General features: G+C 36.1%; 1 protein-coding gene across 1 annotated transcript; it reads right to left on the reverse strand.

Moving 5' to 3' along the window:
* Nucleotides 1-9,975: 9,975 nt before the first annotated feature.
* LOC144432119 (uncharacterized) lies at nt 9,976-10,955 on the reverse strand. The gene is made up of 2 exons (XM_078120209.1): nt 10,190-10,955; nt 9,976-10,122 (listed from the first exon to the last, which is right to left on the reverse strand). Exons 1-2 carry the CDS (start codon nt 10,911-10,913, stop codon nt 10,061-10,063), a joined length of 786 nt encoding a protein of 261 aa, XP_077976335.1. The 5' UTR covers nt 10,914-10,955; the 3' UTR covers nt 9,976-10,060.
* Between the last annotated feature and the right edge of the window lie 7,336 nt (nt 10,956-18,291).

Consider the following 18,291-nt stretch of genomic DNA (forward strand, 5'->3'; position numbering starts at 1 on the left):
TGGTATGACAACTTTTCTTTACAAAAATTGCAAACTATCCATGTAAACCCCTTCTTTAATGGACGAGAAAAATGTTCCCAAACTATAGAAGTGGGACGCCGTCCCTGCTGCCCAGGAACTATCTGGTAGGCAGCCTCTGTCAGGCCGCACATCTAGACAGACAGACAGTTTTATTTCAAAACTCCACAATCTGACAACACAAACAAATAAAAAATGGAGAATTCTGGAGAGCGAGAAAAACCTTTAAAAAAGTATAAAACAAGATAAGTATCATGTGCCCGCTCACCAACATGCATTCACAAAAAAACACAAACTTTGTTAAACAAGGCTTGGGCCAGAAATAAATACACAAAAATGCGCGGATGTAATAAACTTCTGGGCTGTTGTTTACTTTTAAAATACGCAAGCTAATAAGCAGTCCAATGTTTCTAACAGGTAAACCTAAACTCAGCGCACCGTACCGGTATACCTCGAGCCTGAACATAAAAATACTCAAATAATCATTGTCTGAGGGCTGGTAAAAAGTGCTGACAATAAAACACCTAACCGTTGCACCCGGAAACAAACTGGTTTCTGCCGCATTAGTGTACATGTATTATTATATACCGGTATTCCAGTATTCAATTCGTTTATTACTCCAGACCACTGTGGTCCATATAAAAACAACACAACAAATAAACATAAGCAAAACAAAAATAACGCACTAAATACATAAAATACCTGATATGACAATCAGATTCACAGTAAGTCTCAAAAAAGAGTTCTAATATAGCAATTTAATAGACCAAAAGTGAGGTATAGAATCTAAGATAGCCCGTAACAAACAGTATCTGGGAATCAAATAATGATTGTAATAGAATGTTATTGGAGTTCCTGCTTCTCGTCATGAACAACCACAGATTTTTTCTATGGAGTGCTTCGAAAGAGGGAATGTTCCCAAATTCAAATCAATCAACGCGAAAAAATTACCGTAAAGTAGCAATTGACCTACGACGAACCTTTCCGAAGTCAAACATTTTACTCATTACTCCTTCCATATCCTCCAACATCGACTGCCAAAAATTGATAAATGAAAGGATAAATATTTATGCCATTTTTGGTAAGGGTGCATATAACAAGTAACAATTTGATTATTTACAATTTGCATCCGCCATTGCCATCAGAAGCTATGTGTCGTGACCTCTTGTAGTTGAATAACATAAATCCCGAATTGTTTGGGGCTGGAATGGTGACATGTATGTCCCAACAATTCGGTAATTGCCACCTCACTTCGAACTCGTTGGCAATGGTCGTCCACGCATTCTGGGTTGATGGACATTCCAGAACCGCAGGTTGTACTATGTCCCAAATGTCTCTATAAAAAGTTAAAATATATAAAATAAAATTATGAAAAAATTTAAAAATTATTGAATAAAGGTGATTTTGAAAATTGAAGGGTAAATCAGCAGAGAAAATAAAATGCCACGATATTAAGATCCGAGGTAATTATAAATACAACAATTATACTTGAAATCTGATCTGTCAGCACCGATACCTTTAACAAATGGGTGAAAATGAGCATTGTCTCGCCATTTTTACGGCTGATCGTTATGGATCAATTTCTTTGTTTTATTTCGAATTTAAAGATTTGGTTTATAGAATGCTAGGGATTTTGAGCACCAAACGTTGTATTCCCTCACTTCACTCTTCTTATATTCATTCCAAATTACCAATATTACATACTGACAGACTGAGGCGGCACCCTGTATTGTATATATTGAATGGTAAAATGATGCTGTCTGTCCGCTTGATATTTATTTTACTTTCTACAGTTCTATAGGAACCTGACTTTCTATTTGTGTGCCTCACCGAATGAACTGATGGGTCTACATCATCATCAGTACGTTGCCAAGCGCTTAAAATCTGACAAATCATGGGGCTTTTGTACTTAGTAAAATTGTTGGCTTTTTTATGTCTTGATTTGGCTTTTTTTTATCGCTGGGGTCTGGCAACCCTGTACGCGATCACCAAGAACAGCCTCAAGCACATCTTGCGTTGTGAAATTCTCCAACAAACATTTTCCATTTTGTTGGAGAGTTTAATAATGTTTTTGGTTGTGAATAGCAGTCTGGCCTTGCTAAAATTCTTCTTTCCTGGGGCGCCATTAGCTAAACTTCGTAAAAAGCCGGGTTTACGATCTCGTAACTGTGTCTCTCAGAATCGTGATAGCGAAATCTCGTTAAATGCGATTCACCAAAGACCTCCTAAGCACTTGACGCACGGTCACTAAGCATTCTCTCGAAATCTTACGCACGGTCGCGGTTGAACAAAATGCACTGACTGATCACTCAGCCGTATCAGTTGTCGCCGCTTACGAACGAGCGCGTTTCGCCTTCGCGGTAACCTATCGTCTTTCTCTGCTTCACCTTTGCAGCCTGCGTTTTGAAATTTTGTTCATATTGCAGTGGCGTAATCTATAGACTGACGGATAGGCTATATGGAACAAATGCTGAAGTTACAGAGAGAGAGAGATTTATTGCCACAAAACAAATTACATATTGACATATTGTGAACTATTTGTGTAACAGACAATAAAATCAGTGAGTTGCCAAAGCTTGTTAACCCTTTCCATGCGATTTTTATTTTTTAATAAATAATCGTATTTGCTACGCCGATTTTATGCATTTGTACCCCCACAACTAATCGATCGACTAACGAAAAACTAATGATCCTCTGCTGCCCACTGACGGCTCGTTGGAAAGCTTATTTAAAGAGCTTGCAATTGGCGATCGAAAAAAAAAGTTTTTTTAAAAGTGGTGGTCTGAGTCACAAACCGGATAGAAAAAAGGCATTTTTTTTCTTGGGAGTTGAAACTTTAAACCGTGATAAAAAATAGAAATATTCGCTAAATCCTTTACTGTTACCGCTTCGTGGTTGGCAAACAATAGCATAATATTGCTGTAGCAATTTCGTGATCTAACTCAAAATATTTTGGTAGATGGAAGGGATAATATGTCTTCTATTATCACCCAAAAAACACCGAAATTTGCATAAATTTCAAAATCACTCACTCGTTCCGCCGCAAATAAAATTCCCGTCGTAAACGAAAGCGAGATTTAGCGTCGCTTATGTTAATCTCGAAGAAGACTTCTTATCAATAAACTAAAACCCGGAAAAACTAGACCAACAGTTTGCGACCCATTGCTAAATAAAACAGAGAAGTACATCAACGTACCCGCCGCAATCTAGCGAGTTTTGTCGTGGGTACGTATGCGTGCCCACCGCACGGAAAGGGTTAAGAATCCATATTTTCAATTTTTCATTGAGTCTATGGTCCTCTCACTTGCATCTAGCGGATTTTTTTCTTCCGGATACGACATGGAGAGATTGTTGGGCTTTTCTTCTGCAAGCTTCAATATAGGTAGCCATTTGCGAATCTGTGTTTATAATACTGTAGGTCAATGCTAGAATAAACAAAAACTCAACAATCTCTGAATCTCAACCCTAGTTTAATCTGTAAATGCGGCAGATATCCCACAGCTAAGTTAACGGCACTAGACTACATACACGCTTACCCGAGTAAGGCCTTTTGATACTATGCCAATTTTTACAAAGTATGCTAACGTCTCAACGAGCCTATTTCAATTTGAATCACTGCTGAGAGCAATCCGCACTGTTAACGAGGCGAAAGCTAGCGAGCTCTTCAGCGCGTTAAAGAACTTTCGTGAATACCGATTCTCGGTAAAATATGAGAAGAAGCACTTTACGAGACGTCTCATTTGGCACAAAAAAATTCTCTCGAATATTTACGAAGCTCTGTGAATACCATTTTTGCTTTTCACGAGGAAGTCGGTGCTTAAAGGCCGGTATACACGACAGTGTGGAGAGAGAGAGAGAGATTTATTTTTTTCGTCAACCAAAAATAACAGTCATCGTAATAATAATAAAAATAACAATAAGAAATAAATTTGTTTGGTATAGACAGGAGGGAGTGATACGACCAGACGGTCATCAAAGTCAACTCCCCCCCTTCAAGCTATTATGTTTAAGATCCACAGTTTCAGATGACTAAAATATTGGGGAGGAACATTCTAGAATTTAAAATTATATTCTCAAAATGGAAGAATAAAATTGGGGAGGGGAATGCTAGAGTAAATCATTTTTATTTATTTATGTGGAGCGGGATTTCAAAATCTGAAGAGATTCCAAAGGTTACTGAAAGAATTTAAATAATTTATACACAATATGTGATGAATTAGCAGAAATGCTTCATTTCATGGCATAGGTACGCATTGAAGATGTAACAAACATGATCTGCTTTGATTTGTCTAGATTAGGAGGGGAAAAAAATAGTTAATAGGACCTAACAAGCATTATTTCAGCATAATAATCAACAATATTTTGTCTGCAGAGGGATGTCAAAGTAGTATATAAAAGACAAGTGAAAGATAAATAAAAATGTAAATAATTATAATAGTATGAGTTGATGTAACAGCAAAATATAATGCAGTAACGTAATTTCATTATCACAAAATATGAATAAAAAAAGCATCATTGACGAGTTGTACACGAAAAGGAGGAGAATGATTTCTAGGGAATAGTACTAGATTAGTATATCAAGTCAAAGGGTCTCAAATGTAGAGCAATTCGACCTAAACACAACTGGCATTTAAGTTTGCCAATTGTGTTAGAGGATTTATTTCAATGTTAAATAATTGAAATATAATAATTATTTTATGATTGAGTAAATAGTTGATTTATAATGGACACTATGATTTAACAAGTCTAGAGATACGAAAAGTTTTCACATTTTAACAGGATGTACTATTGAGTTGGTAGTACTCCACTGCTATAATGATGGATTATAAGACCAGGAGGAAATTATTCATTGATGCCTAGAACCACAGTAGGCCCGAACGAGTTGTATAATATATACAGGAAGTACTCAAGACATGTATGCTCAAAGAAGAGTATAAGCTGCAATATACTATACATAATATATATATTAATATACCTAGAGCCCGTTCGATCAGATAAGAAAATATGATATAATAGTCATACAATTTGTAATCATGAATTTCAATTTGAATGACAGAAGTACAATGTTAGGTGACATCTCTAATTATATACACTTGGAATAATACAAAGTCTAAATGATCTCTACTATACAAATATCATATTCCAGAATATGAATGATTGTGAGAGATTTTTCATTATTGTTCTGACCCTTATCAATTTTTATAATCCATATTGCCCACATATAGGGGCAAATGTCCCAGTATGGTATGGACTCAATGTAGCATTTTCCATCAGTATATACAATAATAACGATTTAGGACGTATAGATGCAAGTTTGAACACAGAACCTTGGATGCAGCAATTCATATCAACATATACAATAATAATGATTTGGGATTTAAATCCTTTAGATTGGATTAATAATATAAATGCAAGTTTGGTTTAACATAGAAAATAGAACGCAGCAATTCATATCATCATATACAATAATAAAGATTTGAGATATAAATCCTTTAAATCGGATTAAATAATATAAATGCAAGTTTGGTTTAACATAGAAAATAGAATGCAGCAAATCATATCAACATATACAATAATCTTGATTTGAGACAATATAAATGCAAGTTTAAACACAGAGAAAATAGGATTCAGCAATTTATATCAACATATACATTAAAGAAGATTTGAGATATAACTCCTATAGATTGGATTAATAATATAAATGCAAGTTTGGTTTAAGATAGAAAATAGAATGCAGCAATTCATATTGACATATACAATAATGATAATTTGAGATATTAATCCAAGTTTGGTTTAACACAGATAATAGGATTCAGCAATTTATATCAACATAAGGTAATAAACGCCTTCAACCTACAGCATAAATTGTTTAATTCTATAGGCCAGGACTAAAAATAAATTCAGGAGAATAAGAGCCAACATACAGTACCTATTTTCATAAAGTACTATTAACATATAAAGGGTAAATTGCTATTCAATTTTATGTGAAGAACTACCATAGTCACATCAAAAAGGCATAAAGAAAACCTAATTACAGGTTACATATAATAGCAAAATTTCATCCAGATATCTGCTGAACTGAACAGATATTGATTTATGATATAATATACATACAATGTGATATTTTAAATGTCAGTAGAGCAATTTTAGATTCCACCATAAAACCACACATACTTTTAATAGGTCTAGATGATTTCCACTGGACAAATTTACATAAATTAGAATCATGGATAATTGCATGAGATTCTTCAGTTATTGTTCAACCTCAAATTCAATTTCGTCTTGTGATCTTATGAGGGCAATCATCTCAATTTTATAACAAAGTTTCACAGTGTAGCACCACTGAGCACAATGATGAGGACTCCACCCATGCATACCAGACATTATATCCCAAGAAAATATACAATTTTAAGTGCTGGCATTTTAGATCATGATTTGGCTATAGAATTATGATAACACACAATAGAAAAATTTCATAACTATTTACACTCAACATTTATTATGTATGATCTGTATATTTTCAGATCTGGGAACTGAAAAAAAATGCACTAATCTGAGCTTGCATAGTTATAGATCAGAACAGATTAACTAAAGAACAGGGAACTTTTAGTGTAAAATGTACTAGTCTGAGCTTGCATAGTTATAGATCAGGAGATTTGTAGATATGCTTAGTAAGTCAGTGGCATGGGTTACACAGTGGGTGTCACGGGTTGTCAGTTCATAAATTTGCCTCCGTTAATAATCATTAGTGAAAAGAAACCCACAATACAATTGACAGAAAACGAGATAGAAATGAACTTTTGACCTCCAATTCTTATCTGTCAAATTGGTAATACCACTGGTGTCAGGATTAATATTTAGAAATGATATATTTCATAAACTCAGATTTGAATTTTTTATATGAATATGTTTTAAAAATATCAGGTATATCATTCCAAATTTTGGGACCCGCAATTTTTATAGATTTTTGAGCAAATTTGAGATTTGTCCTGGAAATAAAAAAAGCACCTTTAGATGCTGAGCGCGTGTAATAAGAATGGACATCTCCACAGTCAGTAAAGTATGCATCGAAAGCCTGTGGTAACATGTTATTTCTGAATTGGTACATTAGTTTTGCAACCTCGTGAATATACACATCTTTAAGTTTTAAAAGATTCATTCCCTTATAAATAGGACTCATGCTATGATGCAGTGGGGTGTTACTCATAACTCTGACAGCTCTATTTTGTAAGACTGACAGAGCATGGAGTCTATTTCTATCAGCTGAGCCCCAAGCCACAATTCCATACTGTAGGTGTGCATAAAAGAGGGAAAAATAAACAGTTCGAAGGATTTTTTTGGGAATTAAACTTTTTAACCTTGTTATAATTCCTACAGCCCTGGACAATTTCAATTTCAAGTGGTTAATGTGGGTGTCCCAATTTAGCCTGTTATCAATAAATACCCCAAGATATTTCACAGAGTCGCAAACTTTCAGGTTAGCACCATTCAAAGTGAAATGGAGGCTAGAGGAAGACTTCTGCTTTTTATTAGAGGGATGATTAATTAATAGTACTTGTGTTTTCTCAGGATTAATTGTTAATTTGTTAGCTTTCATCCATTCAGAAATATTATCTAAATTTTGCTCAACTTTGGTGGACAAAATGGCAACAGTGGAGGAAATCGAGGTTGTGCTGGTATCGTCGGCGAAGAGTTTGACAAATGCTGAGGTAGAATTTACGACATCATTGATATATATTAAGAACAAAGTTGGACCGAGCACCGATCCTTGTGGGACTCCTACAGAGACAAATTCATGTTCAGATTCACTGCCTGAAAGAGCGACAAATTGACTACGACTGTTCAGGTAACTAGAAAATAATTTATTTACACTACCACGAATTCCATAATGTTTGAGTTTGCTAATGAGTATTCTGTGATCGACTGTATCAAATGCTTTCTTCAAATCTAAAAATACACTACATCCTACCAATCCCTTATCAATGATTTCGTAATATTTGCTAATAATGTCTAAGACTGCATGTTTAGTTGAATGGTGGTTTCGAAAACCAAACTGATCACAATTTATTATTGAGTGTTTGTCTAAAAAGTTTTTTAGCCGAGCAAGTATTAGTTTTTCAAAAACAATTGAGAGACACGAAAGAATAGAAATGGAACGGTAATTGGAAACATCATCTTTTTTTCCAGCCTTGTACACAGGAACAACCCTAGCTATTTTGAGGTGGTCTGGAAACATGCCAAGGGACATGGAATAATTAAAGAGTTTGCACAGTGAAGAACTAATAGACCCACAAAGATGTTTCAAGAGATATGCCGGTATGTTATCATACCCAGCTGCTTTATCTGTTTTTAAAGAATTTATCGTATTTTTTATTTCCATCACTGATGCATCTTCCATGAACATGGATGATACGATTGGGGCCCCCATAAATTTAAGGTGTTCGCGATCACTTACGCTTTGAAATACTGCGGCTAGATTTCTCCCTATCTGAGAAAAGTAATTATTAAATGTTGTAGAAATTTTGATACTGTCATGAATAACCTCCCCAGAGTGCTGATTGGTTATCTTTTGGGGTACATTTCTGCTAGAATTAGGGTTTAACAATGAATTTATTATATTCCAAGTCTTTTTAGGGTCATTTATATTTTTTTCGAAGCATTTGGAAAAATGTATCTCTTTGGCTTTATTTTTTAGATGGCATAATTTGTTAGCATACTTTTTATAGTGAAGTTTTTGTTCTATTGAACCATTAATAAAATGAGTTTTGTGCAATCTGTCTCTCACTTTGGTAGAACGCAAAATGCCAGTGGTTATCCAGGGTTTTCTCTCTAGGTGGCGTTCTTTTCTAGTTAATTTACGAATTGGCGCATGTTTATTGCATAGACCTAATACTTTTGAGACAAAATCTTCAAAGTGAAAATTGAAATTTTGACTATCAACATTAGAAAGGTCATAAGAATCAAACAATTCTTGAGCATCTTGAGCAAAGTTAGTGGAATTAAAATTTCTCATATCACGTTTTAGTTTGTGTTGATTATGGGATAATGCATGTTTAATCTGAAATTGACAAAAAATTGGATAGTGATCTGTCAAACAATTTTGCCAGACAACTGAAGAAACACTTTTTTCGCTGATATTTGAATATATATGATCTATCAAAGTAGAACTGGAACTAGTAATTCTCGTTGGGTGTGTAATCAGTGGAATTGTGGCATGGGACCTCAGCATGTCAAGAAAATCTTTTGTGAATTTTGAACAGCTAAATAAGTTTATGTTTATGTCCCCTAGTATTACAAATTTTTTTTTATCTATGGCCAAATTATACAAAGTTAAGCTTAGTGCATTCATAAAATCTGATTCATTGGAACCTGGATGTCTATATACAACTCCAACAATGATTGAAGAGAATTTCCCCGAGCTAATGGGTATTTCTACCCACAGGTCTTCACAAGAGGTGATGCCTAACATATATTTGTTAACCAGCGACGGATTTAAATTTGACTTAAAGTATAATCCAACCCCACCAGCATTAGTTTTGGTCGGAGTGTGTAAGAAATTGTAACCTCTAATACTAACCACAGGATCGCTTTTTAGTTTGGTTTCTGAGATTGCTATTACACTAGGGAATGAATCTAAATCAACTATAATGTCAGATAACTCATCGATATGCTTTTGTAATGATCTAATATTAAAATGAGCCAAGGTAAATTGGTGATTTGACGAGTTAGGAGTTTTCAAATTATTCAGAACGCTATCAACTGTTTCAAGAGACATACATGGCTTGACATTAATATAATTGAAATATGACGTGTCAAGAGTTTCTAGTTTGCTGTCTATTCTATTTGGACAATAATTAAATGAAAAAAAAACACTTTGAACAAGTTGTACAAAAAATATTGTTGTAAGTCAGCAAGGTATTGGCGCAATTTGAGCAAAATTGCTGTACTGTACTAGGTATGAATTTAACAAAATGCAATTACGATAGTTTATCTAAATCTGACAGCTTTTTTATTGGGATTCTTGGACTATCTTTGGTCTTTCTCATATAAATGTTGCCATTTGTTGTCCAGAGTCTCTCGAACATTTTGGATTTTTTGGTGAGTCTGGCATTATAAAGGAGATTACTTCGAAAGTTTGTCAGATTTTCATTAATATAAAGCGAAGTCATACCTGCGATGCCGAAATCTTTAATTTTGGTGGTGTCGTACTTTTTGGCAATGAACTGATTCCTTATGTTTCTGTTGGTGAAGCGAACTATTATAGGTCCAGTGTTAGAGCCATCTTTCCTTGGGATTCGATGTGATATGGATAAGTCAAGTCTCTCAACAGTGATGCCTAATCGTCTGCCCAGATCCACTATAATCCTGTCTGTATTTTCATCATTCTTAAATGGAATTCCATGAAATTCCAGATTTTCTCTTCGTATATACTGAGCAAGGTCTTCCAGCTCAGTATCGAAACGCTTTTGAAGGGTAGTGCACAAACTCAACAGGCTTTTGTTGCTTTCAGATAGATCTTTAACCATTTGATCAAGCTTCATTAGGTAGTCCTTTTGAATTTCGAACTCTGCGTTAATAAAATTTTGGCTTGCCTTCACTGTGTTGAGATCGGTGTCAAGCTTTGAATTTTTCATGTGTAGACACTCCAGCTTTTCAACTAATTCGTCATTTTGTTGGAACATAGCTTCTAGTTTTTCCGCCATTTGTTGCGTATTATTCAGGACGGATTCGTTGATTTGGGTCGATATTTTTCTGTCATGTTCGCTGATTGACTCTTCCAGAATATCTCTCATACTGTCTCCTACAATTGCTCTTAATTCCAGTTTTAGATTTTTGGTAATTCTGGATTCCATCAATTCCAATTTCTTATTTAATTCGTCAATTTTTCCTTCCATTATGACAATATTTTAACTAAGCTACTTATTATGTACGAAGAACCTGTGAATCTTGGACAGCAAACAATGATGCGAATGATGCGAAACAATGTGCAAACTCACCGCACCGTATTTTCTTTGTTTGTTTTATTTTATTCGTCTGCGGTGGTCTGCGCTGAGTTTATCTACGTTGGCGAACGCTCGAGTAGCGTTTTCTGAACGCAGTTCGCCGTACTGACAGTCTTGCTCCGCTCGTCTTGGTGGTTTCCGAAGGGAAACTGGTTGTTTTTCATGTGATAAGTGAAAGTTTTGAACTATTTTCCTGGTTTTCGAGTTGGCTTTTATAACTATAGGCTTCAGAGTGTAGAAGTTCAGAATTACTAGAGCGATTTGTATCATCTGTAGATAGTAGTAGTACCTGCGGGTTCGGACATGGTACCGGTACCTATCCGCCCATGGTAATTAATTTTGTGCTGAGTAGTGTGTTCTTATGGTTTACCACAATCTGACAATATCGTTAGACTACCGGTATTCAAATCATCGAGCTTTCACCAATTTGGATTTTTTTCAGCAATTGAATAGGTGCGGTAGTCAGTTTTAATTTAATATGGAGGAAAAACTCATTGCTCTAGTTGAGGAATATCCTTGCCTGTATAATACCACACAGGACTCGTACCGCCGAAAGGATTTCAAAGGCAATGCTTGGGCAGAGATAGCTCGAGAGATGGGTATGCCATGTAAGTAGTCTGATTAGTGTAGTTAATTTTTTTAGACTTGGCCTATGGCTTGTCAGGAACTAGTCCAATTTTGCAGCAAATGAATTGTTTTATACTGCTGAAAATGATAGTAGCCTAATCGATGTAAATAAGCTAAATGATGACTAGATTACGAGGTATCGGTATTGGTTAATTTAGTTGAATCGCCTTTAAAGAAAGTGCTATGTTTTGCTACAAAGAACTAGTTTCCTCTTCATATTCTGTAAAGGGCAAGAATGCGAGAATAAGTGGAAAAACCTTCGAGATAAATATAGGAGGGAAAAGGGCAGAATTGAAATCTGGTGCGGCGGCAAGTCATCGGGTTGAGTGGAGCCTTATGAGATCCTTAGAGTTCCTTGAACCGTTTACAGCCATGAGGAGATGGGTGTTTGAACAAGGAGCCTGCATTTTCTACATATTGTCAGTGTATCTTTTGATAATAAAGCTTTTACCAAGGAAAGGCTGTTAGTTTTGACCAGAATCGTGTTTTGTAGTTGACCAGGATATGCATAAAGGTAACTTTCAGGGTACCAACACTGAATAATGTACTATTCGAAGTTTATACAAAAATTTTATTTTTGAGTATGGTATCTTTATCAATTTCCAAATTAGATTTCATATTAAAAAATATGAGGCAAAGAATTAGGAAATGTAAAAAATTATAGTTGAACATATTTCGAACAAAATTGATGTTGAAGCACCAAAATATGATTTTAAAATATTTTATAAATTTTAATTGTCAGACGTATAATACTGTATTATGAAATACCCTAATATCATGCACTGTTGCAATAAATAAGTTGTATTCGCTTTTCTGAAAAAATGCTTTTGAACTCTATACTATTATATGATCGAATATGCCATTCTTTTTTTAGCAGATGAAACAGACCAATTTCAACCACCTGTGGCAAAAAAGCGTAAAAGCAGCCGGGATGACCTCAGTGCTGTGTTAGAAAAATTGCAGCAGTCATCAGGTAAGTCAAGTCGAGCAGTGATTCTTATAAAGTGAATCGCGGTTCATAACTTGGATGCCTGGAAACCATCTTGAGTCGCTATTTCAAAAAAATTGGCGCTCCCGTACGATGTTAACCAAGATGGCGGACGCTTTGAACGTAGTGTGTGTATCAGGTTGGGACATAATTTTATTCCAATTTCCCTTATTTTAGTTCTGTTAAGAATTTGAATTCTAGCCAAGTGCCTTCTGTAGTATTTGTATCTGAAATTAGGGTTGAACCTTAACCTGGTACACATACTATGTTCCGATGTCTGGCATCTTGATTCACGTACTACACGAGTACCATGACACCTACATTATTTTAGTTTAAATTGTTGATTTTCTCATTTGTGTAAATAATTTTTGGTGAAATATTTATGCTTCAGATCACTCAAAAAAATATGTACTTACTGGTACGTATCAAACCAAAATTATATATATATATAAATGTTTCTTGTTTTTAGAGAAAATACAGGAAGATCCTGATGAACTCTTCTTGTTGAGCATGGCTCACGAGGTTAAGACGATGAGTGTGGAAAAAAGATGGAGGTTCAAAGTTGGAGTCATGAATCTCATTAATGAAATTAAATACTCTATTGAATAAACTACAAGTAGCTTTCGTACATCCCTGTAAGTGCTAACCCAATAGTGTACCTAAAATGTCAACCAGTCTGGTGATTTACCCTCGTAGTTGCTATTATCTCCACTGCGGCAACATATATAAAAACAAGATGAAAGATTCCGCTAACCAAGTCGGAAGCAAAATTTTTTTTATTCAGAAAAGGTGAAACGAAGCAATAAAACCAAAAAATGATAGGGGGGATAGTGCATTTATATCATATTTCGACCACTCGAGAACACATATTTATCCTGCCATGGCAGTGCCCCTTTCTCACTAACAAAATATTCGCTGAATTGTTCTCTAACTTTTACTGCCTCCTTCGCACTCGGCCTTCCAATCTTCCTGATATTTAACATTGCTGAATTTTCTTCGGCCTTCCACTGCACTGCACCTTCACTGACCTCGTGATCTACGAAATCCGCCTCAAAATAATTAGAATCATATCTAAGAAAGTTGTGAAGGACTGTGCATGCTTTAATGATATGGTCTGTTCTGGCTGGTGATACGCATATAGGCCTGCGGAAAATTCTGAATCGAGATACCATAATGCCAAAGGCATTCTCCACAACCCTGCGAGCTCTCGAGAGGCGATAGTTGAAAATACGGGACCTTCTTGATAATCCGGTACCTGGAAAAGGACGCATCAAATTGGTTTTTAAGGGAAAAGCCTCGTCACCAAGAAAAACGTGTGGTAGTGGCTCCATCATCCCTTCCAATATGGTGCTTTTTGGCAGGTCTAATGAACCATCCAGGAGTTTTTTTCCAAAAGATGATGAAGCAAAAACATTCCCATCACTCTGCCGTCCATACGCTCCAACATCCACGTAAATAAATCTGTACTTTGCGTCTGAAACTGCAAGCAGTACCAGACTGAAAGTTTTTTTATGGTTGAAAAATGATGAACCACTGTTTGCAGGAGCTTGTATGACAACATGTTTCCCATCAATACTTCCAACACAGTTTGGAAATTGCCATAATTGTTTAAAATCGTTTGCAATATTCTTCCACTGATTTTCACTTGGGACTGCCATGAACACAGGCTGCAGGGAATCCCATATTGCAGCGCAGGTTTCTGGAATAATTCGCGATATGGTCGTTTTATGAATCCTGTAAGAGAACCCGATGGTCTGATATGAATCCCCCGTCACCAAATATCTGAAAAATATATGTTGTATTTAGCGATAAACTACCATATGTAGACTAACGTTAGGTACTGTTCATTTATATTTTAATCAATCAATCACGATTTCACTCATACTGTGGGTTAAAACCCTATTTCAAAATACCTCAAAGTGACTGCAAGTCGTTCCTCAGGCGGAATTGGTTCACGCATATTTGTAGTTTGTTTCACAATCTTGCTCTCTATCATATTCAAAAGACGGTCAAATGTAGATGGTGTCATGTGGAAGTACTGTTTAAAATAGGCTTCTCTTTCCATTCTCATCTCCCTAACCAATCTGTAGTATTCTCCTGAAATTAGAGGCAAAGAAGGTGAGTATAGGCTTCGTGAGACTGAGACGTATGCATTTAGTGTATTGTAAAAAAAAATTACCATGTTCCTTTCGTCTGCAAAGTATTGGGTGCATCCACAATCTCTTGCCGACACAGCGCTCATCCTCTTTTAATCTAATACAGAGAACCACAAACAATAACTTCAGCTGATGTCGAGCGCCGTGACCGAAAACGACTTATTCTTCTTCGCGATACGATACCCATTTTAATAAAATTAATCTTGCAACGATCCCCAAAATATCCAAAACAGAAATAATACAAAAGACGAAGGACAAGTCCGTTTCCCGCCTGACCTCACGTCACAGTACACTGCGCAGAACTGTGGTTCCGTGCACACTGCGGAGAGTCGCTGTGCGGTGAGTTATACTACTGCCGTGTATACCGGCCTTAACTAACACGTTAACCGGTAACGAAGCTTTGTGACTGGGGCCCCTGATCTTGCTATAAACCTCGTTATATAAAATTTAAAATACAAGTCCGTCTGGAAGATATAATGATACTTTTTTGACAGCTGACAGAGATTACCTCCCACTCCAAAAATTACTGAATGAATTCTTCTTCACGTCATTTTAAGCGTTCATAATGTGGCGATCCAATCGGACATTCTGGGCCACAGGTTACAATTTCAAGCCATCTTCTGGCATTCATTTCTTAGGAAGATTCTGTATATTCCCATTTTCTTCTTCACTGCTTACTCCGAAGGATTTTAAACATCGATCTCAGACTCCGTTTACTGTATTGGTATGAACAGTTGGTATGCAACAGAGAGACATGGTTGTGGTAATGCGTGACTTATGCGTAATCTAATGTCTCCCACTATGACTCCGATTTACAGGGTAACTGAAGACGCGTCCTGTCCCTGTACAAATTATTGCCTTCAATCTATGCACCAACAAATGAACGGTCACAATACACTTGTATTGAAAAAAACCTAATTGTGTTCACGCTTACAGTATTAGTGGGTAATGTTAGTGATAAATTGACTGTTTTGCCAAGAACACTTGCCCGAAATGAACGGATATGATGCAAAGAAATACAACAGAAAACATTAAATAATTGTATCAAAAGACCTAAACTGGGCAACCTAGACAAAATTGTAAATGAGGTTGCTCTATATATAAAATTTTTGCAGAGAGACTGCGAGACGAAACTATTGGCAAGAAGATCTAGATTGAAATATATGTTTGGCAAAATTGTGATTAAGTAGGAGATTTAATAAATAAAATAGCTTTCTTGAACAGTGATAAAATAGCTTTCTGGGGAAGATCATATCTGAATTGCCATACATGTCACTGGCTAATCTTTTCACATAAAAATCATCGTTCATAGTATCTGATTAACGAGCGAAATCAATATTTTTAAATTATTTGTCTGTTTCACTGTATTGCAATAAATACGCTGTTGTAGCCATCACGTCCTGAGAAGGATACTTGTTTTTTCTGCACACTTTCAATAAATCTGTCTCTGGGCCGTAACTGGGTTTTATCCCCTGCAAATCTGATCTATCTATCAAGTATTACAATCTGCAAAAAAAAAAGATCCCAAACACTACAAAAAATAAATATCTCGCTTGATGTGTTGTGGTTATTAAATGAGTAATACCCTTTTGATGAATCGAAAGCAAACTTATCATTCTCATCAATTAGTTTCACGGTAGGTCATCATCAATGAATCGTTGGTATCTGGGAAAACTTTCATAGCAAAATATCTGTTACTTCCATCCCCCATTGGAACTGACTTAGTATCGCTGAAAAAGTCAGATTAGGCGCTGTCAAGTGCCGATTTGAGGATTTTTACCACAGTTGATAACTGTAACCATACGGCCACAGCTTCTGAATGAGTCCGTCTGCTTTTGGAGTGTCATTACCAAGTACAGCTCTAGTGCACACTGCACATTTAACCTGTAAATGTAATACACAATGTCATTTTTCACCTTATAGGAAAAATCACCATTTATTGTATTATGAACGAGACCAACTTAAAATGAAGAAAAAATGAGTGCAATACTTTTCCCTACTCGAGACCACAGGACCTAAACCTTTCAATTTATATCTTGTATCCAGTGCAGCAGCTTTATGCGATATGTCCCCAATATTGAACGAAAATCTCTGCTCCATTTCTTCATCCACCTTTAGGCGAAAATCTTTTACCCAGCAGCCTTCATCTTGTTCAACTCTCGGGTGCTTTTAAGGCCTTTTATAATAGGATATTTTGGGGACAGGGATGTATAGCCTCAGTATATCGGTGACATCTGGGAATGGCTTTAGAAGCGTTTTTACTCTGTGAAAGAGCTCCCTGTCCGAGGTTTTGGTGCAATTATTTGGGAGTTCCCCAACTGTGTAACAGTCGGGTCACTTAATGTGCTAATTGCAGCCCATCGCATGTCCAGTAATTTGTCTATCATGTGGTAGGTGCGGTTCCATCTGGTCTGGCATTTTTTTTGTAGAGCAGAAGTAACAAGTTCTGATCTTTTGAAATGCTACACGAGTCACCTTGCTGATTCTAAAGTCTTATTGATTGCTGGAATTATAATGCTTTTCTGAATACACAATTATTATGCATGGGCTGTGCATCCAGGATTGTGTCATCCACGTATTTGGAAAAGAAGGGTTTTAGCGTAATTAGTATTGGCCGCATTATACTGCTACTAGAAATTCCAGGCTCTAGTATAGTACATTATTGGCAGTAGACTATCATTAATCGCGATGATATCGTTACGGTGGCGAAATAAGCATATCAATACCATAAGGTTACCAGTAGGAAACTGGTAACAACTATACGCAAGTACAAAATTTCATATATTTGAATAAAAAAACGTACGCTGTCATTAAATTGGTTTATGGCAGTTAAGTATTAACGTCGGGCCTAATCTCCTACCTTCGAATAGAGCTGGGTAAAAATGAGGAACAAGCAAAATATTCTATCGCTTTGATGGATGAGAGAAAGACAACTTTCCAACGCACTGTCTGATTACCGGTAGTCTACGCTGCCGTTTTTGACCTGAGTAAGTTATGACACATTTGTGAAGATATACGGTATCTTAATGCCGGTAATAATTAAGTCCATGTATTTTATACAAATAATTGTCTAACCACGTACCGGTACACGACATGAACTGATACCCTAAACCGGACGACACGCCGAGGTTTGTCATGTCATCAAGCCGTCTTCAATCCTAATAGTTGCCTGAGACTGTAACGTCAACTCGTCATACAGGTACCATGAAAATGCTGCAGTGTTGCTAATTTTATACTCTTGCCATTCTTCCGGGAGGATAATAATCAACAGGAAACCAGAAAGTGAATCTAATATCTTTGCAGGGCGGAATTGAAACCTATGGGCGGGGGGGATGATCACGAAAATCGCAATAAAATTATGGCCTGACGCCATAACTTGGTACACACACTATGGGAATACTCTATGCAAAGCCACAAGCGAGAAATATTTTTTTTAAAACGGCACTGTTTTGAGAAAATTGATCGAACCACATGACAAGAAAGATCGGGCTTGTATTAT

This window comes from Styela clava, chromosome 14 (genome assembly GCF_964204865.1).
Source record: "Styela clava chromosome 14, kaStyClav1.hap1.2, whole genome shotgun sequence".
In the NCBI taxonomy this organism is placed as follows: domain Eukaryota; kingdom Metazoa; phylum Chordata; class Ascidiacea; order Stolidobranchia; family Styelidae; genus Styela; species Styela clava.

Bases quoted from the DNA above. Each gene is read 5' to 3' on its own strand.
- LOC144432119 (XM_078120209.1), bottom strand. From the start codon at position 10,913: ATGGAAGGAAAAATTGACGAATTAAATAAGAAATTGGAATTGATGGAA. The intron at 10,123-10,189 runs GTATGACTTCGC...TTATAATGCCAG, and splicing joins TAAAGATTTCGGCATCGCAG to ACTCACCAAAAAATCCAAAA.